Here is a 27,890-nt window from a genome sequence, read left to right on the forward strand (position 1 = left end):
TGCGCCCTGTAATAATTTACTATTGCCAAGGAAGCAACCCCGACCAGCTGAAAACGGGATAAAAAGCGTGGTCAAAGATTTATTAGATTTTTATCAACAGTTCAAGGGAGTTAAGTACTCGAGTATTGTTGAAACGATACGTTTTCCATTGGAAAATGTTCATTTAACGAGCTCTGGAGTTTTAAGGGACCCACAACCGCAAAACTTAGACCGAGTTTGGAACTTCACTCAAAACGAATTCGTGATCGCTGGATGGCGATTCATGTAGTTTTCTGCCTCGCGGAGTTTATACGGTAGTTGAGAGGAAGATGCGAGCTGGTGCCGAAAATGTTGACCATGTCTACAGTTAATCCTGTGTCAGACGAAAGAGCAATTCGACAGTTGCCAACATTGCCTAAGGCTAAATCCGCAGGGTCGGGAGGCTCTGGTAGTGGGAACAGTTTATCACCTACACGGGACTTTAAGCAGATTGACATCCCCAACCTCCCCCCTTTAGTCCCCCGGGACGCAGACGAGCTCAGTGCAAGGAGGGTTCAGGCCAGACCCACAAAGGTTGGTGCTTGCGATTTGTTGGAATCCTTAATATAAAGGCATGTAAAGTCGATGCAAAGTTGAGTAAACTGATAATGTCCAGAAACAAATGTTTTCACGTAGCACGAAAATTCACACACACACGTAAGTACAGATCAGAATCGTCAGTTGGAGTGCTAACGCATGAATTTTCGTGCTAGCTTTCACGGAGGCGTTTAGATATTGAATCTGTAATTTTTTCATATTTTGACATGAAAAAAGATATTTACTGTATGTTTTTTTAAATTAATTTTTTTTCATTATATTATCCTTATTTTCAATCAGTAAAGCTTTTTTTATGAATGTATGAGTGAATATGTCAGTCAACCCCTAACCCCTACCCTCTTACTGAATATATTAATTGGCATTACTTGTTACATTTAGTTCAATATTATAGTAAATCATTAATTAGATGAAGTTGTGTGGATAACTTCATAACAAAAGCTAATTCTTCAATCAATCTCAGTTCATGATTTTTTGCATAAGCCTTATGTGATGAGATCAATACAGTTATAATCAACCTGTATAATTCTCTGTGACACCGATTGACACCTTGATTATTTGTTGCCCTGTGTGACTTCTGCCAGCCGTCTTCAAGTACCTGTAAATAGATCAATATATCTGTCCATAGTCATAAGCTTGTTGTAATTTAGTTCTTGGGTTGTATTACTATACAAATAAAATACTTTTTTACTTAATGCTTCAATCTAGATGCTGTACCAGGCTCCAATTAACTCATTTGATTACAGTTAATGCAAAACAAAGTGGTTTTAACGTAATCTAGTTTTTTATGTACTGTTGCCCAGATCTTATTTCATTTGTTTTAAGGATAGTAACTTACTGTTTACCATCTAGTTAAATTCTGTGAATATTCTAGGTATATACTATTGGCATATTTTATTTTAAAGGTCCACACTTCTCCCAATATGCATGCCAAGTCAAGGTTTGAAGACAATCGACCAAAGGAATTTAATACAGAGCCACTGCCATATCAGCCTCAATATTTCAAGTAAGTAAAATGTTTTTGTGTCTTACAACAACCAGAATAAAACCTCAGATTTGATATGAAGAAAAATGCCTACCAAGTGAGCTTATAATTATAACATTTCAAAAATTGATGTTTGCATGTACATGCATTTGCTGCCCAGTCTTTTACAGATATCTGAAACTGGGAGGAAAGTTGTTCCATATCCATTTTCCAAAATTGAATGGACTTACATAAATTGTACATTATAAATGTAACTTGCTTTGGTGCCACTGTGGTCGGGACAATTGAGATATTGAAGAATTGTTGTTTAGTTTAAGATGTCTTCTGCCAATTAGGGAAACATTTGGTTTCTGTTTGTGAAATATCCACAATATAAATATGATAATGAAATACTGATCAGAATTTACACTATAAGACACAGCATGACACAGACATAGGGAACATACATAGTAGACCCTTAAAATGTCAGTCATAACTGTACTACTATTTTCACCATGCCTTCTATCTAGTAGTTGTCAGCTTATAGTAAGGATAAATATTAGTTTTGTGAGAATAGTGATCCTTTGTAGTAGAAGAGGCATTGGCACACAGACGTGAGATGCGATCTGCATAAGTAAATTTACAGAGTCTTTAAGTGTTTATACATTCTTCTATCAAGTTTGAATGAGTTAATAGAATTAAATTGAAAGACCCAATCACAAGTGATTTGGTAGTCTTATTGAAGTGTGAAAATAAGTTAAGTTGATGTGTATATTAGAGAACTACTGTTTATGAAGTTAAATGATTTTTATTACCTATTTGTATTTTTGCTTTTTTAGTGCTGCAAAAGCATGTTAGTTTTTCATTGATTTAGGTCCTTTACTGTCTTTTTGTAAAGGATTAATTTTTTTTGTAATGTGTTAAATTAATAGCAGTATTGTTTTGAGACTGAAGTTTATATTTTATTTTTGTAGATCTTCCACGATGTTGAAGAAAGTGTCCATTCCTAAACGTCACCAAGATACCTTTGGTGGTAAAGAAGTGGCTATGACAAGACAGAAAGAAGTAATCATTCATACAGAAAGATACCAGGTACGTATTTTTGCACAGATTTTAGAAAAATTTCATAACCTCTTTGGTTTTCCAATCCCACATATATTTCTGAAAATTTTGAAAATTTGAAAGTGGGTATGGAGTGAAGGGGGAGTCGGTATTAAGCATTTTGCTTGTCAAAATTTTTGACAGAAATATGTTTTAATGCCAAAAGTTTGTTTTGGTTTTCTTCATAATAATAGTAATGTGATTTTTTAAAATCTGTAGTTTATCAAATCAGCTTTTTTAGCATTGTCAAAGTGCCAGATTTTTCTTTTCAAAAGTTTTAATTTCAATAGATATATACTGATTTTCAAATCAAAGTGATTTGAAATCCATGAGATGAATTAATGTTAAATGACTTGTGTTGCCAGAGAGAGTCTCCAATGTTTGGTATTGGAAAAGTAAGTAGACGGAGTTTGGTTACTGACAGTTGCAAAACAGGGTGGAGGTGTATACTTGAAAGTTTATCAATACAAATTAAAGTGAATTGATTTTTGTGGTGTTTTAACATATTGCATGAGATATGATGATAAAAAATGCATGCGACACAGTGTGATTGATTTTTTTTCCCCAACTGGCCTGGTTATAGGCATGTGGCTTTCTGTGACTGTGAAACTTGATGTGTGAAATGAGCAATTTGTAATTGACAACGGTTGCAAACTATTGTAGGAATAATTGAAGAAAATCATTAACATTGACTCTAACATGTTTTCCAGATGAGTTTCATGACTAATGCATTAATAATGGAAGCATTTATATTTACCCCAAGGCATGCCAATTGGACATAATGAGAAAATATCCAGTCTGTTTTTCTCATTATTTACCAACCTCAAGAATTTTTTCCTATAGCTAATTCCATTACCAGTTGAGTGACACATCCTAATGGAGATATGAATAGTACAAAATCGACCACCTTTAAAACAAGACAAAACGTAGAAAACTTTAAAAGAACATTAGAATCCCCTTATATAAAAAGACTGTTATGATTAAAATAATGGCAATTATACCGAAGTAAGTGGTAGATCCACATGCTTGGTAGAGCACATACCAAAACAACTTTTGAAAAAAACATTGTTACATTTTAATAAAATAAGAATACTTTGATTTAAAATAGGACATGAATAGTGTCATTTGATGTTTGGGTTCATTGGCATATGATGTATTTGTAAAACAAACATTTGAAAGGGTACAAATATTGCTGTATTTTCTTTGTTTATCTGTCAGTGTCCTGGGTAGCAAAGTATATGATGAAGGTCATTCCAGAAAATGATTGACTGAAAATGCCAAAAAAGGTAAAAAGTAATGCATTCTCTAAAAAAAAATCAGACAGAAACAGTTGTGAAAAAAATTCATTTTTCTACTTTTCAGTGGGATGTTGAATCAGACAAGAATCCTCCAGTGCAACCGTGAGTAGATGTACTTTTTTCAGCTGTATTTCAGGAAAAACATTTGGATAAATTTTAAAAATATAAAATAATGCTTCAAATAAATAATTAAACCATTTATATTTAGTTTGTACATAAATATGTTGATTACAAAATTTAGGTGTGTAAACGTGTTATCAGTGTTTTATTTATTAATTGTTCAAATGTTTTTAATTTTTGTCACTAATATTTATTAAATTTATTTTATTGCATGTGATAAATGTAGTGCTACTTAGATAATTGAAAAGTATTTGCTTTTATAACTTCAAATTAAGGCACAGCACAGCTTTTTAGTTTATTGTGATATATTGAACCCAACATAAGTATAAAATGTAACTATAGGAGTTGTTATATTGTATCAAACACTCCCATAACACAGTGTGGTATATTTAATGTAGCACAGCAACATTGTATCCAATTTTAACATTATATTTTTGACGTTGTATCAAGCCAATGATCCAAATGACTTTTTTTCATCATGCACACAGATCTGGCTTTTTTATAACAGCAAAGAAACGTGTACACAAACAAAAAATGCCCGGGTAACTGTGGTTTGTGTGTGCATTTTGTCTTTGACTGTATTGATTTAATATGACTTTAATTTCTTATGTTTGTTTGGAGATTATGTTGGGATATTTTGGCTTTATTGAGTGATAAATGATAAAGAAGTCACTGTATTGGATATGTTGATAAGATAATGCGGTCTTTTTTTTACCTGAGATCTCCAATTATGTGAAGTGATTTGTAAGCTGTCCATGTTAATCCTGTGGCTTATTCGCCTAGTTACATCTCTGTTTTAGTCTGTTTTGAAATAAACAGGTCAAGTGATTAAGCTACTTTGAGTAGCGTTTTGGAAGAATAACACTTTAAATGGATGCACATGAATGAATTTTCTTCAGCTTATGTATACTGTTCTGGAATATTTTTGACTTCTTGGGAGGGACATTTTTAAAAAGTTGATTATGCTACAAGTTTTATGAACATTTACTGGGGCTTGGGGGCATATTTTGATTTTGGCCATGTTTTTTCTAGATGTAGATGTGCACATTTGATTTTATTTAAGATGACTGCACATAACCTAGATTATTGCACATTGAGTGAATGCTTCAGTCGCACATAGTAATAACTGCATAGTCATATGTAGCCTGTAGTCATTGCACACATCACGATAACTGCATATTGTGAAAAATCATACAGTGGCACTTGCAGCATTGGTGTGGCTTGTAGCATTAGTATTCTAATTTCTTTTATAAGATTCTTTACACTTTTTCCTTATCACTGTAGTGAACTGTATAATTTTATTTCATTTAAACTCCCCCCCCCCCCCCCCAAAAAAAAAAATTCTTTTTCAAACTTTACTTACCCTATATTTTACATCTGAGCAATTTGGTAACTGAATAATCATGTATCACAGTATGTCAATATGAACTTCTTTTGAAAAATTTCAAATAAAAAATTAAAATCAGATCTTTAGAAATTTATTTATTTCATTAGCAAAAAAAATTGATATTTTATTTGATAAAATCTGATTGCTTCTTTACCTGGGGGACTTTTTCTTTCATACTTTGCTCATATCTTTAACCTTCAGCACTTGAAAAAATCTTTCCTCTTGTCAAAATGTACTGCACCTAACATTTTCACTTAATTTCATGAGATATACTGGTTTGATTGTCTGGGTAGTAGTTTAGCATGTAGCTTATCCCACAGCTTCATTTCTTTCTCTTTTGCCCTCTAGACCACTGCCCATTTTGTCCTATGTGCAAACTCCCAATCTGCAAGTGACCAAGAACACATACAACTTTAACAAAATCCGGCAGCAGTACAATCTTAAGTAAGTGGTTCAAGAGTGTGGCAGGTTGCAATTATTGCTGCTAAAAAAAGGCAGTTTTTTTGTAATAAACTGATTGTGTTGAAGCATGCACTCCATGGGAGTTCATTTTGTGTAGCTTTGTCAAAGGTTTGTAGACATGTTTTTTTCTTCGTAATATGTTGACTTGATAAATGCAGATATAGTGAATAAGGTATGTATTTAATGTAGAGTGACTGATATACATGAATACCAGTAGGTATGAATTATATATAGCATAAGATTTTGTAGATGTTAGAACAATTAATATTTGTTTTGTCTTTGTTTTTGTAGTAGGGAGTCACAACGAGAGCGACACCAGGCAGAAAAAGATTATGTCGAATCTATGAGGGGGTTAAAAAGAAAAAGAGAAGTTCTACCACACAGAGCTCCTCTAGATTTACTTATGGGTGGAAAAAGAGCAGAATTCAATGAAAGGTAAGTTCAGAATGCTAAAGATACACATGATATAATATATTTAAAAAACAAACCGTGCACTGACTGTGTTATTGTTGTAACTGTATATCTGTGCTGAGTTGTATCCTTTTAAGTACATTCTATTTAGAAAGTAATTTTCAGGTATTGTTAGAGTAGTATTGAACAACAGGTGCCCTGAGATATACAAGGTCATGATTAGATAAACATGCTTATTTAAAGAAAGTTTTTGTTCAAAGCCTCTGGCTTAGGCAAACGAATAAAGAGTTTTATTAGGGTTGTTTGTTCTTTCATTTAAAACCTTACATTTACTTGTTTGAATTTCATAACTGATTGTTTTTGTTTAGAAATTTGGTGTGTAGCAACAGTGACATTGAAATAATATCTCAGTATTTTATGACTATTTTTCACATATTCAGAGAGAGCATAACAGATGAATTAAACAGGCTAAAAAGTATAGTTTTGCCAGCCAATGCCAGGGATCTATACCATGGTAGAGGAATCAAGTTACCTGCGTAAGTATCAGAAATAATAAAAAATAACTTAATAACTTATTTAGTGTGATTTATATCTAGATTGCTTTCAATTTATTTTAATTGGTTGCCACAGTCCAGATTAATGTTTAATTTGCCAGTATAACCAGTAGTTTTGTTTTATTATTTTTATAGATCAAAATGCAATTACCATTTTGCACAATATCATGTATTGTTAATTTTATTTCAGTCAACATGCCTCAGTGAGTCCAAGACGCCCCATGCCTCCAGATGAAGCAATGAGTAAGTTTTTTATTTCTGCATAGATGTGTAGCAGACACTGCATTGAATGCTTGACACATGTACCCGGTATCATGATCAGCATTGTTGTATGTGTATTACTGATATAGAAATGTTTTATTATATATTTATTTATCCTATGCCCCATATTATTAATCATGTATATGCTCACTGTCTATGAAGGATCCCTGCACTAAGTGGATTGAATGTTAGAGATGTAAATATTGTATACTATACTGGAACTACCATCTGGCCATTGTTGCTAATTTAGATGTTGTGCTGATGTAACTGGCTTTAGACATACATAACTTCACTGAATGCTACTCAATAACTGTAGTCGCATTGCACTCTCAAATGAATGTTGTGATTTACTAGTGAATGATTGGCAAAATTTAACTCAAGTTTATGTCAGGGTTAATATTAAAAAATGAAATATATCATTTGCTTACCTTTATTGAAATGGAACGAGTTTGATATGTGTTTATTGGATGAGAATGTATTTTTTTATCATTGTCATTTTCACAGCATATAGACATAGCAAAATAGTCCTGGTTCCATCTGAAATTGGTTCCGTCTGAAATAAGATATGGTATTTTCTGCCAGATTTTCTCCATATTGTGTATATTACAATAATTACTTTTATTACTGAAAGCCAGTATCGTTCCTTCATCATATATTTCATTATTCCATGTACATGCTGGTACATATTTTGAATATATTTAATTCATTTGCATTCATGGTATCTGCAGTAGATACTTTATTGGCTGAAAGGAGACGGAACTTATTTATGGGTTAGTAATTTCATCGCTACATACAATAACTGGGCTTAATGTTTTCTTCAGTTTTTGTTAGCATTTGTGTGATGCCTTGTATGTGTGATATAAAGGCTACTTGTACAGTATGCTTCCTCACATTAGTTGACTTTTACATAGTGGTAGTGTACAGGTTTAAGGCATTTTGTGTTTCTCATTTGTATGCTAGAAAGAAAAGAAAAGAAAAGCATGTTTGTGTTAGGTGTTATACATGTAAAATAGAACACTTTTTGGAAGATGCATTCAAAGAAACCGATGTAAATAAAAATGAGAATCCAGTGATCTGTTAAAGTTGTGCGGTACATCTTGTAGCCACTGTTATGAGAAGTTACAGAGAGCATGGATCAAGACACCTTATATGCTTAGTGCCTCTTAACAAACACTGCTTTGGAATAGGCCAACTTCAATTTTTATAGCAAATAGTGTAAAGGTACATACTTTCAATTCTACATTTTCATTGATAAAAAGAATTAGATGCTTTTGTTTTCCTTCATTTTTGATTTTTGTGTCCTATTTTGGGGACCTTCTCTCGTAAGTTGTCCATATTTTATTTTTCGTACAGACTTTATGTTTAGTTTTAATCACATTCATTTGCAGTTACAACCTCGGCTCCTGCCACTCTAGTTCGGGTTCCAGTCTCTCACCAACCTTCCAAGTTGTCCCGAAAATCCAATACTTTCATTTCCCAAAAACCCAAGAAAAAGACTCTTGCAGTTATACCTCCTATCAAACGCCAGGCAACTGTTCCCGAGTCCAGACCTGAATTTAAGCCTGACCCCCAACCCCCTGTCTTAGCCAAGAAGGAAGAAACTGTAGTTATGAGAGAGCCGTCTCCTCCATCTTCTCCATCTCCAGTAGCTGAGTACAATCCCATATTAGGTAGATACCCATTTCAACATGTATTCTCTCTCTATAAGTGTATTCACGCTGTGCTGGAAAATGTTTCCCTGAGTTTCCCATCTCAATATTCAGTATGAGAGCATTTAGTTGTCATACAGACAGCAACCTCAATACTGTGTTGGTTACAGTATGGTTTGCTTTGTTGATAACTCATCAGTGGACAAGATTTGATCAAACAGATCAAAAGTGGATAGCCTTTTTTCTAACTTTTTACTAATTGTTTAGTTGTTTATCATTTTTTATATTTATTTTATCTTATTAATATTTTTTGCTTAAAATTAAATTTTTCTTATGTTCAGATTTTAAGACAATTTAAAGAATTTTTTTCACAACATTTAAGAATTTCCCGTTCTTGCTCTGATACATTGTACAACAGAATGACTGAATATTGATATGGGAGCTGACATATAGGAGCAATATTCCACTGCAGGCTTATACCTTTCCTGTAAATGTAGCCTTATTGCTTACCTTATGTGTTCTATACACTGTAGAGTACAATGATTAAGAAGTAAACTTGTAAATGTGCATGAATAGAAGCAGTGATCTTTACCCAGATGTCAAATACTTTGTCCAAATTTGTTTTTAAACTGTTCAACACTAATCCATGTTGTAACTACTCACTTATTTTTGATTTGTGTTGTGAGTTGATAACTGTACTGAAAACTGATGAGCACAGTTTTTACTAAGATGCACATGACCTAATCTGTAGATTTTTATGATAATACCTATAATGATGAAAACTTAACTCTCTTGCCGTTTTTTACACCTAGCACATAACACTTCACTGGATTCCTCCTTCCTAAAGTTTAGGAATTGAATAATCTGCAACATAGTATTTTAGGGGAAAAAAAGAGAATATACAAGCTAAACATTTATGAACTGGTATTGTATGTTTGCAGTAAAACTGAATTACACCATAGGTGAATTCAATGATTAAAAAGCTTCTGCAAGACTTGCAAACTCTGTGGTTATTTTGTTTGAAACTGTGTGGTGGCATTTGGTCAGTTTAGCACTGATTTGACATAAGTGCTCCCTCAGTATGCCTCTAAAGACAATGACAAAACTTTTACAACAGTTGCTGTTGTTTTTTATGCAAGTTTAGTGTACAATTTTAGTTGTTAGAAAACAAAACTATAGCAATTATTCAAAGATGATGAAAAATTCACAGTTCACTATCAGTAGCATCTTAGCTAGTAATTGCTTGTTAGAACTTTTCTTTAACATAAATCTTGGACTTCACGATTTGCATTTAGACTGTTATGACTAATATTTCTAGAACAGGTTTATGTTGATTTCACTCATTTACCATGACTATGGCTTTTGAGTGTATCTGTGGTTCATTTATTGTAGGTCCTTGCTGCATGCTTCAGCTTTATGGGCTTATCATTACAGCACTTTATAATCCAGGCTTGTTTGCATTTTAAGGCATGTTCTCATACAAGTTGGGTCAGCCCTCCTCTATAGACTGTCAGATTTAACAAAACCCACCATAAGCAGCAAGTGTATACTCCTCTTGTCCCCAAAAGTTAGTTCTTTGCTGTGTTCTTTGCTGTTTTCAGTAGTAGGAATTAAAAGTAGAAAACAGAGAAAAACATTTGCTGCTTATGTTGAATTTAGCTTAATCAGGCAGCTCATAAAGAAGGGCTGAATTAAAAACTGTCACCACAACCTGTGTGTAAATGTGCCTGAACCCATTAGTGTGATTATAGATGCTATTTTGAATACTTTATAGTCAGTTTTGCTCCTAGTGTTTAACCTAAATATATTTAATCAGTAATTACAAACTAATCAGCACTTGTTCTCAGCATGCTCTAGGTTTAGTTTAAAGAGTAACTTTTCCCTCTCCTGACTAAAATGGACATTTTATTTCATTTTTTTTACTGTTTTAAACCTGTATTCATTTTGACAAATTAATGCTGTTTGATATGAATAATAAGGCTGACTGGATTAATAAAACCTTGTTCCTTTTTTTGTTCCCAGGGGTATTAGACCCCAGCAGACATTCTTCCAGTATAGCTCCAAGGACGCCACGGGTTCCAGTCCACAGTGACGATGACGATCTACATGATCATGATCATAATAGAGGACCGAGTAGAACACTGCCGCGGTAAGTAACAACATTGTGGAGGACAATTATTGAGAGATTACATTGTAATGGGGATGTTTGAATCCCAGGGTTAACAAATGAGTGTGACTGATGCCTCATAGAGCATTGGATCTCTCTCTCTCTCTCTCTCTCTCTCTCTCTCTTATTTTATTTTATTGCCAACTTTGATTTAATGACCATTTTACCTTAACTACAGGAGATATTTGTTGAAATGAGACAGCAGGACTGATCACACAATATGCATGGCTTCAGTTTTTAACCCTAACATGCTTGCAAAAAATAAGAGGTGGCGAGTTTTTCCATCCCTGGATCCGTCTTTTTTGTTCAAACCTTGGGAGAGGTTTAAAATTGAAGTATACAATATGCCATTGTTTTTCTTTCTATCTTGAAAACTTGCAGTCCATCTCTGAGGTGCATACGAGTTTGATCAATGGTCACATGATGTTTGCAATGGTTTCTCTTATAAATGACCTTCGATCTTCAAAGGAAATGGATATTTCAGTAGTTGAGACTCTCAATAGCTCTGCTTCATGAATGTAACCTTTTTGTTTTTGTTGTTTTTGGTGCTCTTGTTGTTGTCATGTTATGAAAGAAAATAAAAACAGTGCACTTAATTTTGATACCTGAAGCTGTGGTGTGCTAGAATACATACTGTCATATAGAGATGTTGATTATTGATAGGGATAAGCCATTCCCCATATTGAACGATCCTTGGACAAATTACTACAATATACATTATTTTTAATCATATTAAATTTTACAGCTTTTTAAGAGGATTTCTGAAAGGTTTGACACATTTCTCCCAAATTTTACTCATGCTATAACTCTGTTGGCATAAGAGGCCCGCTTACTGTGATAACAATGCCTGAGGATCAGTTGGTATTAGGTCAGGGCTCTTGTGATGCAAGTATTTTAATGAAAATTGTGTTTGGATATATCAGTACAAATGAAAAAAATGCCTGACAATTAATGCAAAGGTCACTTAATTAATTTCAAAATGAAAACCATCATCATAAACATTTTATTTCTTAATATTAATTGTTTATACTGTGATTGAAAGCTTGCATCTGTAACTTGCTATAGCATTTATAGTGTCCATCTTTTTCACCCTTAGTCCCAGTTTGGAAGTTCAACAAACAGATGAGGATAAAATGGAGGTGGACCCACCACCAGAGGACACCACAGGCCAGAAAACGCCAGAGTCTGGCCCTGCAGCACATAAGTCTACCACTCCTAACCCACTGAAGGTAAGTCTGCTGTGAACGCTATATGTGAGGAACATCCATGTAGGTTTTAACATTATGGCTGAATTTTCTAATAGCATTAAAACAAAAACTCTTATATTAATGCATTTATCTGGCTAAGGAAACACCTCGCTATATATAAATGAAATGTGATAGGTATGACAATGCATTGCCTCTTTGCTATAACATTACTGGGGTAGGGATGATAATCATATTGGAGATAATTTTGATTTTTTTATTGACACAAAAACTTTTTTGTATCCTGCAGGGGGTAGATTTAACTTCTGCTGTGCCTCAAGATCAAAGAGAGGAGTTGGAGGTTGTTTTCAAGAATTTAGATACAGATAATGATGGGTGAGTACATGGAATTTTTGGGAATAGCCTTCGTGATTGCCATTGATTACCTTAGTATGATGTCAATTTCTCAGGATAGTTTTTTAATTGTCTTAAAATTTTTTAAACTAAATAGTTATATATAGCATAATTAAAACTATTAGTATCTGTTGTTGAAAATCATTTGAAATATTGTTCATTAGTTTTAATTATAATTTTCTTTCAATTCAGACACCTTAAATATAATGAAGTAACCAAAGTACTTCCACAGGGATTGTCCAATGCTCAACAAAGATACATAAAACAGGTATGGCAGTGCTGTGCTAATTATAAAAAATAAGATATTGTAACTCAGAGCTCTGCACCATGATAAAATGTTAGACATTAAAACCTTTTATTGTTTATCCTTTGTCTTGATAATATGGTTCCACATATGTAGTTTGGATGTACTTTATTCTGGTCATTTTCCAGGTGTATGACATCACCAGTGCCAGTACCTTCTTTGGGGTTGATGAATTTGTGACGCTCTCTTGTTTGTGCCAAAAGATGGCAACACTTAGGTAAGGATACAGCATTTCGGGTTTCCAATAATAAGAGCTTTGTAGATAAATTTATATAAGATTTGTGGAACATATAGATTAACTGGACAGAAGAAATGCATAATAACTTGTAATAATAGGACATTGGTATGTTAACATGTAATTAAACTTTGAAATAACTTTTCAGTGGTGCTGCACAAGATTCCTATGAGGAGCTTGATTTTGCTACACTACAGACGTCTGTCCTACAGTTTGTGGTAGGTACAGTTAGTGGCTGTCCGATTAAATTTTTTGATCTTGAACAAATAAAGCAAATCAATTTACAGTTTTCCTTAAGTTTCAAAAAACAACTGAATAGTTATCTAATTTAAGGTGAAAATGATGCACACTGGAGTTTTATGGCATCTGTGTGAAATGAAGCTACTTTAGTCTCCAGAGATGTAATTTACTTTGAGTTCAGTTTGAAAAAAAAACTGTTTGGGCATCATTAAAACCAGTTACTCACCAGTTTCTTCATGGGGAGAAATAAATCAAAGAAACCATTTTAAGTGTGTGTGCAATTATGTTAACTGAATATGACAATTTGACCCAGATGAATTTAAACAAAATAAATTGTATATCTGCCAAATTTTTGGACAGTTTAGTCATCCAAGTACAGATAAAATACATTTTAAAGAAGTACCGTGGCATTTTTCTTTTCTTTCGTATCATTTCATTTCATGGTGCACTAAGCAAAGCTATATGCCAGCAAATGTTAATGCTAGGAGTCAAATATATCTGGTTTTTAGTATTGGGAACATTTTCAATATCCTTCAGATATAAATTTGTTTTTATTTTACAGGAGTTGTTCCAGTCAGTAGACAGGAATGAAAAAGGCAAGATCAGCATAGAGTCCTTGGAGGAGATCCTGGTGACACTCCTAGAAAAGAATAAAGTAGATAATGTGGAGCTTTTCCAAGAAATCAAGCAGGTTGTTGACCCAGTAAGTAGGGCAGAATTGATGAAAATGAGTGAAAAAGAAATTCAACTTACATGTAACTTATGTACCTACAAATGTTGTATGTTTTTTTTACTGTACAATGTTGGCTAAGAAACTCATATTTTAACACTTATGGTTCATAAAAAAAGTAACAGAATTAGATGTTTTCATGGGTGCAACCAAGATTGTCATCCCTTATTAATGCTTCATTGAACTTTATCTAGAAATTAAAGAGACAAACCTCCTTTTATTTTTTTCAGAATGACGAGGACTCCGTTACAAAAATAGACTATATTGCATATATTCCTTACTTTTTGTCTCTAAAACAAAAGTCATGAAGTAAAGAATAGGGATCTGACTGGGAAAGAGTCATAGATGTGTGCAATATACCCATCATCCAAATGGAGACTTGAGATTGATTTGTGAAGTAGTGAAAGGAGGAGGATTGAAGCAGTTTTGTCAGCAGCATCTTGTTGCTCTTTGGAAAACCATCAGGATGCTTGTGTATTTATAGAAAAGTGGGTCATCAGATTTGCTTTAGAGACAAAAACTGGAAAACGGATGGTCTTGGAAGATATCGAACCACAATGTTATTGGAGTTGATCACATGCTGTGTCTGTTCACCAATGAAGGAGTTCCTTATGAAGACAAAAACCCATTAACTTTTGGATTTGTTTTAGCAGTGATTAAATCCATTTTTAATCCAATGACTTTTCTTCATGTTCTAGACTTAAAAGTGGGAAACTGACATAATCTAATTTCAGTCATTTCCATTCACTGATTAAACAACTTACATATGTGAGGATTGACACCAACATGTAAGCACTCTTAAACTCTGGGTTAACTGTAAAGGAATTTGAAAGAATTAGTTATTGAATTAAAATTAACTGAGACTTTCAATCAAAATGTAAATGAACCTTGTGATTTTAAGTCTTTATACTTCAAGTAAAGCTGATGTATAAAATAAAACCGTGTCCATAATTTTTTTGGTAAATTGCAAGTGTGTTGAAAGAACGTTTATTCCTTAACACATTTTATTGGTCATATGTAATTGGCCCAACTGTTAACTGGTCTTATGTAACCTTTAAAACATTTATTAAAGTAACAACTATTTAACATAAGACAGTCATGTATTTATTTCAAATAATAATGATACCTTACTGAAATGTCTGATTTTCTATTTACTGCATTTATTATGCATGGGGCTAAAAGTAAATGGCAAGAGATTTTAGAGCTTTAATATTGAAAAGAACTTCTATCAATAATAAAATTGTTTATGCAAGAAACATTTAAGATATTGTATCACAAGTTCAGTTCCATGTGGATCAACACATTATGAAGAAAAACTGCACTATAAAACAATTCAGGCTAGGCCCCAGCCAAAACTAAAAAGTCTTAAGTCTAACTAATATTTTAAAGATTCTCAACTGAAATTGATATTGCAGAAAATAGCACATATAATTTGAAAATAACTTAAGTAAGAGATATTAATCATTTGTACATTGGCTATACACAAAAGTCACATTGCTCTGGTTGTCATACAATTAAAATCAGTGTTTAGTCATATATACTTGTCTTGAGGAAAAATTATTTGAACACACAGCATTCCACAAAACTTGTAACACAGGCATACCATAAAATACTAATTTATCTGTTCTTTATCTACTGGGATTGGAAGAAGAAGAAACTATATTACATATATGGAATATGCCCCCTGACAATAAAAAGGATTCAATTAACAATATGTTAGGGTACTTAATTGTTTCGAGAATCCTAGAAAAAACGTCATCGCTAATAAAAAATATAATGAGCACAACTACATAACAACCTTAAATACATAAACTTATCACATTCACTGCATCTACACCATGGAAATTAGAATCTGGGTAGGACCTGAAACCTTAGGACACCTGCTCCTGCAAACCTCAACAGATTTTCTAAAACGAGGTCCAAAAGACAACTTCAACTGAGAAGAACTAAATTTGCATTTGTCTGACTATTTATGACTTCTAAAGTCAAATGATTAAAACTACAATAATATTTCAGTCTCTTATCTTGGAACTACAGCAGCAAGATAGACTGTTGTCATATTACTCCAAAAATTAAAAACAAGGTGATCTCTGACCACTTGCCCAGGGTAAAAATTACAAAATTTATACAGTCAAAATATAAAATGGAGAATCCACTTCATGGACCCTTGATAAAATGAATACATCCCTCCATCCAGCCTTCTCATTGGAATGTATGCCTTGGTTTAATAAAATGTAGGTCGTAAAGATGCCATTGCACTGTCCTGGTCCTTGACACTGATTTTAATGTTTAAATTCAGCATCAGAACATTAGTCAAAATCACAAAATAAGGAACACTTAAGTTGCAAAATAAGACACCATATGCTAAATTTAGTTTTTCTTCTTTTGTGCAATCTAAATGTCACATCGGTTTGTTCATAGAAGTATATATATATATTGATGCACCTTGAAAGATCTACATTATAGTTGTTAAATACAGTCAACAACTATAATAAGTTTAACAACTATAATGTAGATCTTTCAAGGTGCATCAATATATATACTTCTATTTTTATCAAGATCTATACAGTGATTTTAACATGAATCCTCATTGGTTTGTTCACAAACAAAAAATGCAGAATCAATTCATCAGCTTACTAAATAATCCTGATACAACTCCCTTCTCTTGTGTAAGGAAGTGGTTAACTAGGCATTGATTTGCTTTTATTCCACCCAGAACATAATGTAATTTGCATCCGCCTCTTATCATACCATGAACATATTGTATGCATTTTATACTCCCTCTTTAAGTGTTTACATCAAATCAAAATAAGCCACCTCAGAGTAATGGAAGACCAAAAAAAAATATCCACGTCTACCTTTTCGAGGCCTATCATACCCTAGAATCCATAATGCAAGATAATGATTCTTATGTATAAGTAGTAATACTATTCAGACAACATATCGGACCACTTGAACTGAGAGTAACCTAGCCATGTAATTCAGCCTTCACACAGATAATGCTGTCTTTTTTTCTCTTTGTTTTGGCACTGTGTGAATACATCAAGGTCCCACCACTTGGAGGGAAAGACATCCAATACTAGATATTTTGCTGCATCATTTTTCCACCATGATCTTCCAGTGTCTCATATTCTACACTAATTTGATTACAATATCCATTCAAATTTTTCTACCAAAAAAATAAAGAACTTTCATTTAATCAACATACTCGAGTAGTTCCAAACAGTCAGTAGGCCTAACAACAGCCCTACATGTACAAACCTAATAGAAACAAATTGACATTGTTGACCTGTAACTACACCCCTTGTGTCTCAGAGACTGGCTGGTAAGAGTGGTGCTGGCAAGAAAACACAGCCAGGGAGGGAATCTGATGCCTTCTACAACATTTCCTACAAAGAGAGCACTTCATTTGGTGTTGTAATTGCCTCCAAGCTGGCTTATGTCACTGCACGAGTGCGTGCCAAGTTAATATAAATGTAACACTGGAGGGAATAAGACTTGTAGACCTGCTGCTTTGTAGATCATGGCAAGATGAGACAGTTGTCTTCGTTGTAGTTCATGGAACTCACACAATCTCCAGAATATCCGAATCTCATTTGTTTTCAACAATGGTGTCGATAAATGTTCTCACCCAAATTATTCTTGAGCTGGTCAACGTAAAGCAAAACTGTTTGATGAATTTCTGGTCTTAATTTGTTGTCATGTAACTGGTTTCTTCTTTGCTTGCTGCTGCTGCGCTTTCATCTGCTGATATGCTTTCTGAAGTCTACCTCTAACAATACTTAAATGGTCTTGTATATATTTCTCATTGGGTGCTAATTTGACTGTCTCTACGAGGCACTTCTCTGCTTTTAGTAAATCTCCCTGCTCAACATAAACCACACAGAGGTTGTGGTTGGCTTGCACATTGGTGGGGTCTGTTTCTAAAATCTTCTTGAAATTCTAGCAAAGAAAAAAGTTTGAAAGAATATTAGCTGCAATGCTACACAAATCAATTGGGGAAATAAACTTCATTTAAATCCAGAACCATTAACTGACACAGAATACAGAGAGATAAACAAATAACTCTTATTGTTTTTTTTTAATGAGCTTCCATCAATTCTTTCTTCTTTTTAAAAGCTACAAGCAGTGACAATATTCAGATCACTGTTCATAAAATAATACACATCCTGTACTATACATAAGATATACAGACCTCTTCTGCTCCTCTAATGTCTTTGAGATGATTGATGTTGATATCTCCCATTAAGATCAGACCTTTGGTATGGTCAGGGTAGTACTGAAAATAAACAAAAAACATGAAAACAATGGCTAGGTTAATATACAGACATTATTTTTAAAGTAGAAAACAATTGGACAGTATCTTCATTAGAAGATTGTTTCACAATTCAATGCCTAAAATCATCACTTCTCATTATAGTTATAAAGGGATGAAGACATCATGAAGTGAGACCCAGCACAAGAAACACAATATAATTTACTAAGAAGCAAAGAAAAAAAAAAGAAAAAAGAAAAAAATTAATATACATTATGATGATATACATAACAAAGCACACTTGAAACAGGGTCTTATTATTATTTTTTTTTTTTCAAATGTTCAGACCACATATTGCATATTTTTGTTGAACACTACATGATGCTTCAAAACAAATGGCTAAGTCAAGTTTTGCTGTCACATTACATCAACAGATATGTCTGAAAGCTGTGGATAATGGCTAGGACACAAAGTGGGTACTCTGCAGTTACTGCTGTTTTGACACTAAATGTAGCACCAAAATTTATGATATTATATATTAAGAAGAAAAATATGGTTTAAACATGTCACACAAGCAACTTTAAAAATTTGGGGTATGTGGTGATCAATAGTGTCACATCATAAACAAAAAAAGACATGAAAATAATGAAATATCGTAAGATATTACAAAACTTCTATATTGTAAAATTTTTTAACTTCTGCTTTAAATTTGTCTTTTTTTCAGTTGCTTGTTTCAAACATTAACAGAAAAACCATTTAACTTTGAACTTTGCAATTTTTTTAACAATTTTATTTACATGATCTTTTTTTTCCCACCTTAAAATATGAGGGAAATTTGATTACTAACCTGGAGAAGTTTCTTCAAATATGGCACTGCATCTAAAGGCCTCTTCACATCATTCGCCAGGAGTAGGGCAAGGTTGAACAAGGCACCACGAAAATTGTCTTGGAGCTGGAAAAAAAGAACACAACTGTTTATGCCATAAATATTCCAACCATTACAATTTCTTAAACTATGTATTGAAACAGAAGTCCATTCAGTATTTTTCCTAAACATTATTGTCATTTTTTGTCACAAACTGGGCTCAAGTTACAGCAAAACTTACAAAGGCTGACAGAAATGTGGGGACATAAGCAGCGGATCAAGTTATCTCCCTTCTTTCAAACCATTACCCTTTCCCATGTTAATTTGGTAAAATATACAAGTTTATCTATCTTGCAGTTATTTTAGGATTTTGGCTTCAACTCAAAAGGATTATCCAGATCTTTTTAGGATCACAATTATTACATCTATTGATACGAATTGTGAAGATAAACGTTTGCTACCTTTTATTTTTATTGTTGCCAAACAAATGTCACCTGAGCATAACTTCATCTACAGTAAACATTCAATCAATTCACATACTCATTCAATCAAATTCAGTTTTGGCCTAATTAAGACATTTCTTTAAGATAAAAACTCACTTAAGTATCATCATTGTGAAATATTATCAAAAAGATTTTTTGCGGTTTAAGAATGGTACCTGCTGGATATGGATAACTGCAGACTAAGGTATGGCATTATTGTCCCAATAATCTAATTACTGAGTTTACATTCTATACCAAAAAGTTCCGATGCACTCAGCAGATTTTATCAAGACATTGTAATGTACTCTGTGCACTGTCACAGCTACTTTATGCTGGCAGAAATGCTTCTTTTTTATACACAACCACAGCACCATCTGCTTCCCATGGTTTTTAACTACTTGTAAGGGCCATCACTCCTAAAAAAAACCTTGAAAGAAAACTCCAGTTGTTTGGTCAAGTCTATTCAATAAGGAGCACATATCAGTAACATCACAAAAACAGGGATAAGAGCATGTGATTGTTGCTGCCCCATAGGAGGCGAAAACCAGACAAATGCTGCATGATAATTGGATGGGAGAGGAAAGCAGCTTTTGGGGCGTGTAGAATAGCATTTTAGAAAGTCCCCAGATAGTTCAGTAAAGAATCAAAAGAAAAAGCATATCAAATTTCCTTATTTACAATCTTAACTTTTTGTAACAATTACATCATTTTAATTTTTTTTCTAGACACACAAAGTAGCAAATTAAATGAAAATTAGATGGTGAGCAAGGTTCCCCCTGTAAAGTTGTCTTGGTTTTCAAACAGACATGATGTCACAGACTTTCCACCAATCGTCTTCAGCAACGGAGAGACTGGGATAACCAACTATTTTGCCTTGAAAGGAAATTAAGTAATAAATGAAAGACTATAAATTGCCTGAGGATTATTTTTCTTATTTCCCAAAGTGGAGGTGCAGTCAAAATAACCTGCACATGTAGCAACAGTTTGAGTTTGCAAGGCGAGGTGTTAGCATGATGTCTTCAGGTTTTCCAGTGTCATTCCAAGGTGTGCTCATTTGTTTGAGCATCTGTTCCATATGCCGATCTCAACCCACCGTCAACTCACCTGCATTCTTGGAGACATGCTCACAAACTTGTCCTTTTCAAGACGAAATTGATCAATCTTTCCAGGCATTCAACACCAGGCTTCAGAAAAATGAAAATTTGTTCCAGAGAAAGGGAGAGGAAATTCAAGATGACATAATAAGTCTCAAGGGAAATTTTACCAATGCAGCAAAAAATTGGCATAATGAAAAACAGCAAACGGAAACACAAATAGCAGCAATTGAGAAAAATCTGGCAAACTTGAGTGCTATCGTTGAACTTCACAGTGAATCTATGGAACACATGCAGCATATGGAAGGTGATATAATGAAAAATGTAACAATCAGTGTGGCAAATATCGACCATATGAATGGCACTGTGGGACAGTTACTAAGAGCGATGCACTCAAGCGAGCACAACTATCACCAGCACAATGTATCACTGAGCAAAATATTCCAGGCACTACGAGGAGCTGAAAGTGATCTCCAAGCACTGTCCCATGGCCTCAGAGATGTGAGCCAAGAGCAATTAAGTTTAGAGAACAAGGCTCAGATTATCAACACAACTTGTTCTGCAGAGCTAGGGGTATTAGATATGGGGCTAACTGAGGTGAACCATTCCCTGATCACAATACAAGAACGCTTGCAAGCAACAATTAACACTTTAGAGAATATCAGTTCTAACTGGACTCTTCTAAAACAGCAAATTGAGCAACTGGAGGAAACGCTGAACCAGCAAAAGCAAGAGAATCTCAATATGGCCCAAGAACTTTCCACTGCGAAAGTTCACCAAATTACATTGCAAGCTACTACGGCAAAACTCAAAAACAGCTCTGACCATCAAAATTCCACATTACAGCTGATCAAAGAAAAAGTGTCCTCTCTACAAAGAAATATTGTCAATATCTCAATTAAACAAAAGGAAAGCTACGACAACCTGTGGGTATCACTGAATAATTCACTTATGAATTTAAATACTTCCCTTCAAGACACCAATACTAATTTACAGAAAGCTGAAGACAGCATTGCTGAACATTCAGCAACCCTTAACACCACCAAGTCTGAGCAAGCTAGATTATCCTCAATTGTCATTCGACAGCAAGACAAACTTCTACAGATGCAACTTATGTCCAGTGAAATCCAATCAAACATGAGTCTCCTTCAGCAAACTCATCACGAAGAAAACACACAAATACAATCAGATTTACTCACTGTGAACAGAAGAATTGACAAACTTCTCACAATGAACAATGATACAAGGAACCACACTGAAACTATCAACCAGACAGTAGCTGGCAATTTACAAAAGCCAGGAAACCAGCAGCTGAGCTCAGAGTTAGAGGAGGTCCGTAGTGTCACTTGTCTCCTGACACTGCTGATATCCGAGGGGGCGACACTGACACCCTATCAAAGTGTGCTCGGCTACTTGAAGACTATAGCCAATGACTCCAACTGTAACCCTTTCTTGTGCAACTTTGGAAATACAAACTTAGACTTGAAACTTCAGTTAAAGTTTTGTGGATTTCCAACGAGGTAAGAAGTACACACAAAAAATTTGTTTTGTTAAATATTATACTTTATAACACAACTATATAGCATTCTTCTTAAACACAGTCATTTCTGATTTTCAGACTTATAGACATAATTCCAAAAGAACGGACCAAACTTTGTTGAAGCATAAAACATTTTGCCCTGTACTCACTACCCTAAAACCTAGAAATATCATTTTCTCCAGCCACTGTTATTTTTTGGCAACAAAGATAATGATATCTCAACAAGCGAAGCTGTGAGCAAACAGCAGAAAATACCACTTGGTGTCTAATTTTACAGTTTCTGTGAAAACTACCTATTAGCACTCTGCAGCAAGGCTACGCACTGCAGGCAATACAGGGCTACAAGTTACTCATTAGAAACAAGAACAACTGCCGTCCACTTATCTTCTGAACAGAGAAACGCTACAAAATTTATTGAAATTCAAATTGAAATAGCGATAAAATATCTTAGCTTTAATTCTTTTATTTAAAAAAAATGATTCACAATTAATTTGTTTTCTATTTGAAATTCACATTTCTCATTAGTGTTTATTTTAATCTGTTAATTTGCTTTTTAAGTTGCTCCATTGACTGTCAGGTAGGCCCAGTGACAAAGTATTTTGGTTCATTGAGGTTTCCTTTCACTTCTTACAATATTACTGACTTTAACCACCTGGCCAAAAACCTAGTTGGTGCCAACTGAAAAAGGAAATGGCCTGTCACAGTCAATGAAATAAGAGATACCCGTTTTTTTTATTCTATAAATCAAATGCCTGTAGTTCAGCCGAACAGCCAAAATCATAAGTCCAGTCAAATTGACAAGACGAAAAATACCTAATTCAACAAACAATTCAGGTTTGATACCATATAATTGTGGTAGCATTGTCCAGACAAACATTAAACCTAAATGAAGCTATAAATTTGATCTACAGGCCCTACTCTGTTCTCTACTCTTCTTTTTGTCCACCAGGTGTCAGCCCACGGCCCTTGGAATGCAAAATGGAGCTATCCCAGATGAGAATCTAATTGGCAGCAGCGTTTTCAGTAATTTTTTTGTTCCCAAAAATGGCCGGCTGAACAATACATATGGCTGGTACACGGAAAAACTGTCCCTAGCAGGCTGGACACAGGGGTCACAGTGGTTTCAGGTCATCTTAGGTGACCTCTACTTGGTCAGTGCTGTGGCCACACAGGTTAGTCAGGTCTCGGCAGAACAGCAGTTAAATACTTGAAAGTATCCTATTGGGGATTTTTCTGAAGAAAAAGGCATTTTTTTCTTTCTTACAAATCACTGTTTGGCCCATCTCTACACTTGGATTCAATGTTTAATGCCATTTCTAATCAAATAGTTATGTTCTAAATGTCTGGTCAGACTGCCAGGTCCTTTTGTATTTCTCAGTAGGAAATACCAACAACATGTACAATTATTTGAGGGGTTTATCATTTTTTTAGGTCTAAATTGGGAAAGATAAGTAGTTTTGGTGAAAATGTAAGCATAAGAAAATATAACTTTGAACATTTTCAAATGGAGATAGTATACCTTTAAATATAATTGACTTAAAATTTTGAGTTCTTTACAGATCTTTTAAATATCAAGGAAGTAAGATATATGATCAAGAAAAGAATCCAAAATGCCCTTGTTTAGTGCCTTACCTTTTTTTTTTTTTTTTTTTTTTGGGGGGGGGGGGGTAAAACTATCAGAAAATAAAGAATTTTATCTTTACAGGAATATTGAAATTTCACTGGACAAGACAAGAAAGTAAAATCCTCTATTTTAAACCCAATTTTCCTTGCAAACTTACTTAATTTCCCAATTGTTTTTAACTATTACTCTCCAGGGAGGGCCATATGGATCCTGGGTGACAGAGTACACATTAGACTACTCTCTGGATGGCTATCAGTGGACCACCTATGCCCCTGGTGGGATCATAAGAGTAAGTGTATTCCTGACAAGTAACCATGCATAAATCAAAACTTAGGTTTTCTTCCTCAAGGACAACAGATTTTTTTACTAAATATTCACAAATATGTCTCTGCTTAAATTCACAGATATTTTCTGTACTGTGACCTTGTAATGAAATCTCAAGGATGATTACATGGCTGGTAATTATTTGCATAACTACTCAGGCACTGCCACTTAACAAGTCCCTGCCAAGTCCCCCTGACAGCAATCAAGACAGTTAATTGTTCTTCTGTGACAACAAAACCAGCCCCTGATGAATAGCTTGTTTCTTCAGCATGTTTCTTCACACTACACGACTGGTTTCAGCAGACAGACAAGACAAGACAAGACATGTTGCGTAACGAGCGCTAATAACATCTGCATGAAGCCCACCTCTAACTGAACTCCTGTGGAGCGTGTACAATGTCACCTGCACGCGTGCAGATTTAATTGCTTCCATCTGACCAAAAGTCACAGGGTGGCCTCCGAGAAAATGTTTATATAATAATAACTGTGGCCCTGGTAAAGGGTTATAATATTCATCAGAGTTGAACAAAGTATTCCTAGTTGCAGGCAAATCTTGACATTTTATTTCGTATATAAAGACAATAAGTATACTCAAAATAACATGCAGAAAGATACCACATATCTTGGCTGTCTTCTTCTTCCCAAATCTGCCTGTAAAATATGCCACAGGTAATTAGAATTTAAGATGCTCACTGAAAATCTCTCGCATATGCTGTCTTTTGAATTCAGATTTCCATGTCACTTTTCATCTTTCAGTTATTCAGTGGCAACTTTGATAAAAATACCATACAAACCAATGACATCGATCCTCCCATCAGAGCGCGCCACCTGAGACTATCTGTCCAGAATTTCTCTGGTGCATATATTGCACTGAGAATGGAGCTTTATGGCTGTCAAGTTTAAATGTAAGTTTAAATGTTACATCTGACCATCAAACCATATGGTGATCTACAGACACAACAAGTCCACCATTATAATGCCACAAAACAGTATGAAACTGAAGTAAATTGGGAAAAAAGCGAGATGCATTTTAAAATGAATTTGGTAAAATGATGACATATCATTAAGTGAGAAAGTGCCTGCAGCAGATGTGCCTAGGATAAAGCATGAGAGTAATTTAATTTTTTGTTTATAGGGAGAAATCTAGTTGAGATTTTGATGGTAGTTGAGATTCTGGACTAGAAAATGCATTTTGTAATGTGTAGGATGCGAAAAGTCAAAATCAAAATTTAACGTTGTTATTTTTTAGTCTTGGATTTCTAATTTGCAGAGGCATGGCTTTTGTTCCCTTTTTTGTAAGATTATGTTGAGAGAAATAGACAACATAAAGCAATTTTGTGAATCATCAAAAAAAAAAAAAAAAAAAAGAAAAGAAAAACATTTATCACTGTTTTGCATTATGGAAGTATAGTGTTTTTATAAGGTTCATTTTACATGTTTTTCAGATTCATGGAACCATCAAGTTGAAAGACAAACACAAGTTTATCCTTTATCACATATTCCTCTGGGTAGGAAACATGCCATAGGCTTCTGAAATACTTCTCATCAAAGTCTATCTGCAATGAAATATTGGTAATTCCAACATTTACCAAACAAAAGTTATTTTAGTCATTTTAAATGGCAGAAATACCAGGCAGCAAGACTGTCATCATCAAAAATGTTCTATTTTTGTACACATCCTTTCACAACACTTCCACACAGAGAATTTGAAGCCCCCGGGATGTAATCATCCAAGTATGGCAACTTGTGGTCGTGTGTGCAGGACCAGATTTTTTATGGTTACAATCTGAAATGGCCTTCAGTTTTTGTTAACTCAAGCCTGGTGGGAAGGCAAAGCATAACAGCTGCAGGTCAACATCTTTGCTAAAGGTCAAAAGGCTCACTTCTTATGCTATATAATGAATATATTGTGCAGTTGTGCAGTTTTCTTTTTTTTTTTCAAACTCTTGGGTTACACACTACTTCGCTGTGCTGTGATCTTTTTTCCCCTTGACCCTTTTATCTGCATAGCTTACCTCAATGGCTCTCTTGAACCAGGTTTCTGCTTTCTCAAACTCCCCATCATCTGTTGCCAGCATCCCCAGGTTAAAGTACATTTTCTCATTGTCTGGCTCAATCTCCATCAATTTAAATAACCTGCAAAGAATTATATTATAATATCTTCAGTGAATATTACTTAATCAGAAGAACTGTAAAAGTAATATTTTGTAAAAGCTTTTCCTAAAAATACATAAAAATAAACATTAACCATTGTCTAAAAAAATTAACTGTTACCTTTTGTAAGCTTCGGGGCGTAGTTTTGGATCTCCAGATTCTTGCATAAGCACAGCTGAATTATACAGGGTTTGCTGAAATCACAAAAAAAGTAAAGTATACAGTTCATCCAGAGTAAATTGATAAAATACCACTGATTTTTGGTACTAGACAGACTATACTACTCGACAAATAGTTTAAACTATCAAAAAGAGGTGCATTTTGTTTTCCCCTCACCTTGTGCTTAGGATTTATATCCAGAGCTTTGTTAAAATACCGCATGGATTCCTTATGTCTGCTTTGCTCAAGGCACACAACTCCAAGCTAAAGAAATAGTCAGTACACTTATTTGTATTTATAATAATAATATCAAGAAAGAATTTTAAAAGTTAATATGGGCTACATATCCAACTTATCAGTAATCAGTAATTAGTTTCAGATTTTGGAAATTGGTGACTACATCTAGGAAGTAGACTTTGCAGAATGATTTAAGTATCATTTTCCCCCAATAATCTTTATACATATATTTGATACGGCATAAATATTCATATATTTTGCTCACTTAATTCCATCGTAAAAAGGTAACTTACATTATAATAAATGTCTGCATTGGTACTGTCATACTTTAATGCTGTAAGATACTGGTTCTCTGCCTCCTTTGTTCTGGAATTAAAAATAAAGTTATATTCAGATTTTTTTCGCCTTTTTTGTTTCTAAAACATAATAGGATAAATGTACCTTTGAAAAACCTGTATTGATCCTAAAATTAAAAACTTGACAGTCAAGATGGCACATCAGAAACAGACATTAAATAAAGAAGATTAAATTCAGGTTAGATGGATGGTGAAAGAGTTCCACTAGATAACCACAAATACAAGTTATTTCCATCTAAATGCAAAATGAATGAAAATAGACATTTTCACCTTAACAAGTTTGACCTGTCTAAATTTATTCACCTTGGCTTTTATTCATGCACAAAATTTCACTAAACGCTTAATATCAATATTCTCTTTTTTCGCTTATCATTTTAAGCTACTTAATTACAACAAAACATATAGTCGTATGAACCTGTAGTAATTATATCAGGATGTCACCCACCCCGAGTTTCAGAGGCCAATGGGAATAAATTGAGCATACTGATAACATAAACATACTGGGAATGGTAGAGGAATGCTGATAATAAAGGCAAGATCTATTGAAACTCAGGGTGGATATAGCCTGACTTTTGAAACTTGTTGTTCCTAGCCTGTACCTGTTTAGTCTTAACAAGATGTCTCCCCTGTTAATGTAGCCCTGTGTGTAGTCAGACCTCATACTAAGTGCAGTTCTGTACAGCTGAAATACAATATAGAATATATTATACTATAGAATATAGAATATATTATACTATAGAATATAC

General features: G+C 34.0%; 3 protein-coding genes across 8 annotated transcripts in view; 2 read left to right on the plus strand and 1 right to left on the minus strand.

Moving 5' to 3' along the window:
* Positions 1-16,472, plus strand: LOC106178443 (uncharacterized). Of its 6 annotated transcripts, none has more exons than XM_013561628.2 (18): positions 1-552; positions 1,479-1,579; positions 2,512-2,629; positions 3,004-3,033; positions 4,001-4,038; positions 5,792-5,887; positions 6,197-6,340; positions 6,757-6,852; positions 7,061-7,113; positions 7,860-7,901; positions 10,803-10,929; positions 12,044-12,176; positions 12,442-12,527; positions 12,738-12,813; positions 12,978-13,066; positions 13,233-13,302; positions 13,887-14,027; positions 14,285-16,472. In XM_013561628.2, the coding sequence occupies exons 1-18, from the start codon at positions 328-330 to the stop codon at positions 14,360-14,362; spliced, it is 1,743 nt and encodes a 580-aa protein (XP_013417082.2). In that variant the 5' UTR covers positions 1-327; the 3' UTR covers positions 14,363-16,472. The 6 variants fall into 6 exon arrangements, with proteins under 6 accessions (XP_013417082.2, XP_013417078.2, XP_013417084.2 ...); XM_013561624.2 differs by lacking the exon at positions 7,860-7,901 and adding an exon at positions 8,520-8,801; XM_013561630.2 differs by lacking the exon at positions 7,860-7,901.
* The window catches only part of LOC106181858 (protein O-mannosyl-transferase TMTC3), a 24,735-nt gene continuing 11,987 nt past the window's right edge, over positions 15,143-27,890 (minus strand). The window contains exons 14-21 of the mRNA XM_087015820.1: positions 27,744-27,826; positions 27,082-27,154; positions 26,729-26,815; positions 26,513-26,586; positions 26,254-26,374; positions 19,157-19,261; positions 18,250-18,333; positions 15,143-17,996 (exon numbers count right to left, since the gene is read on the minus strand). Of these exons, the coding sequence (XP_086871946.1) occupies positions 17,754-17,996; positions 18,250-18,333; positions 19,157-19,261; positions 26,254-26,374; positions 26,513-26,586; positions 26,729-26,815; positions 27,082-27,154; positions 27,744-27,826 (870 nt within the window). The 3' untranslated portion in view covers positions 15,143-17,753. The remainder of the gene's footprint in view (positions 17,997-18,249; positions 18,334-19,156; positions 19,262-26,253; positions 26,375-26,512; positions 26,587-26,728; positions 26,816-27,081; positions 27,155-27,743; positions 27,827-27,890) is intronic.
* Positions 20,414-27,072, plus strand: LOC147764148 (uncharacterized). The gene is made up of 5 exons (XM_087015826.1): positions 20,414-22,270; positions 23,240-23,462; positions 24,108-24,203; positions 24,995-25,143; positions 25,684-27,072. Exons 1-4 carry the CDS (start codon positions 20,667-20,669, stop codon positions 25,139-25,141), a joined length of 2,070 nt encoding a protein of 689 aa, XP_086871952.1. The 5' UTR covers positions 20,414-20,666; the 3' UTR covers positions 25,142-25,143; positions 25,684-27,072.

This window comes from Lingula anatina, chromosome 1, assembly GCF_051362555.1.
Source record: "Lingula anatina isolate TDL-2025a chromosome 1, LinAna3.0, whole genome shotgun sequence".
Taxonomy (NCBI): Eukaryota; Metazoa; Brachiopoda; class Lingulata; order Lingulida; family Lingulidae; genus Lingula; species Lingula anatina.

What these genes read in the sequence shown, in the direction of transcription:
- LOC106178443 (XM_013561624.2), top strand. Translation starts at nt 328, where the DNA reads ATGTTGACCATGTCTACAGTTAATCCTGTGTCAGACGAAAGAGCAATT. An exon ending in TTCATACAGAAAGATACCAG is followed by an intron (nt 2,630 to 3,003) that starts GTACGTATTTTT and finishes TTGTGTTGCCAG; the next exon opens with AGAGAGTCTCCAATGTTTGG. An exon ending in CGTCTGTCCTACAGTTTGTG is followed by an intron (nt 13,303 to 13,886) that starts GTAGGTACAGTT and finishes TTTATTTTACAG; the next exon opens with GAGTTGTTCCAGTCAGTAGA.
- LOC147764148 (XM_087015826.1), top strand. Translation starts at nt 20,667, where the DNA reads ATGATGTCTTCAGGTTTTCCAGTGTCATTCCAAGGTGTGCTCATTTGT. An exon ending in TTTTGTGGATTTCCAACGAG is followed by an intron (nt 22,271 to 23,239) that starts GTAAGAAGTACA and finishes TTTGTCCACCAG; the next exon opens with GTGTCAGCCCACGGCCCTTG. An exon ending in TCAGTGCTGTGGCCACACAG is followed by an intron (nt 23,463 to 24,107) that starts GTTAGTCAGGTC and finishes ATTACTCTCCAG; the next exon opens with GGAGGGCCATATGGATCCTG.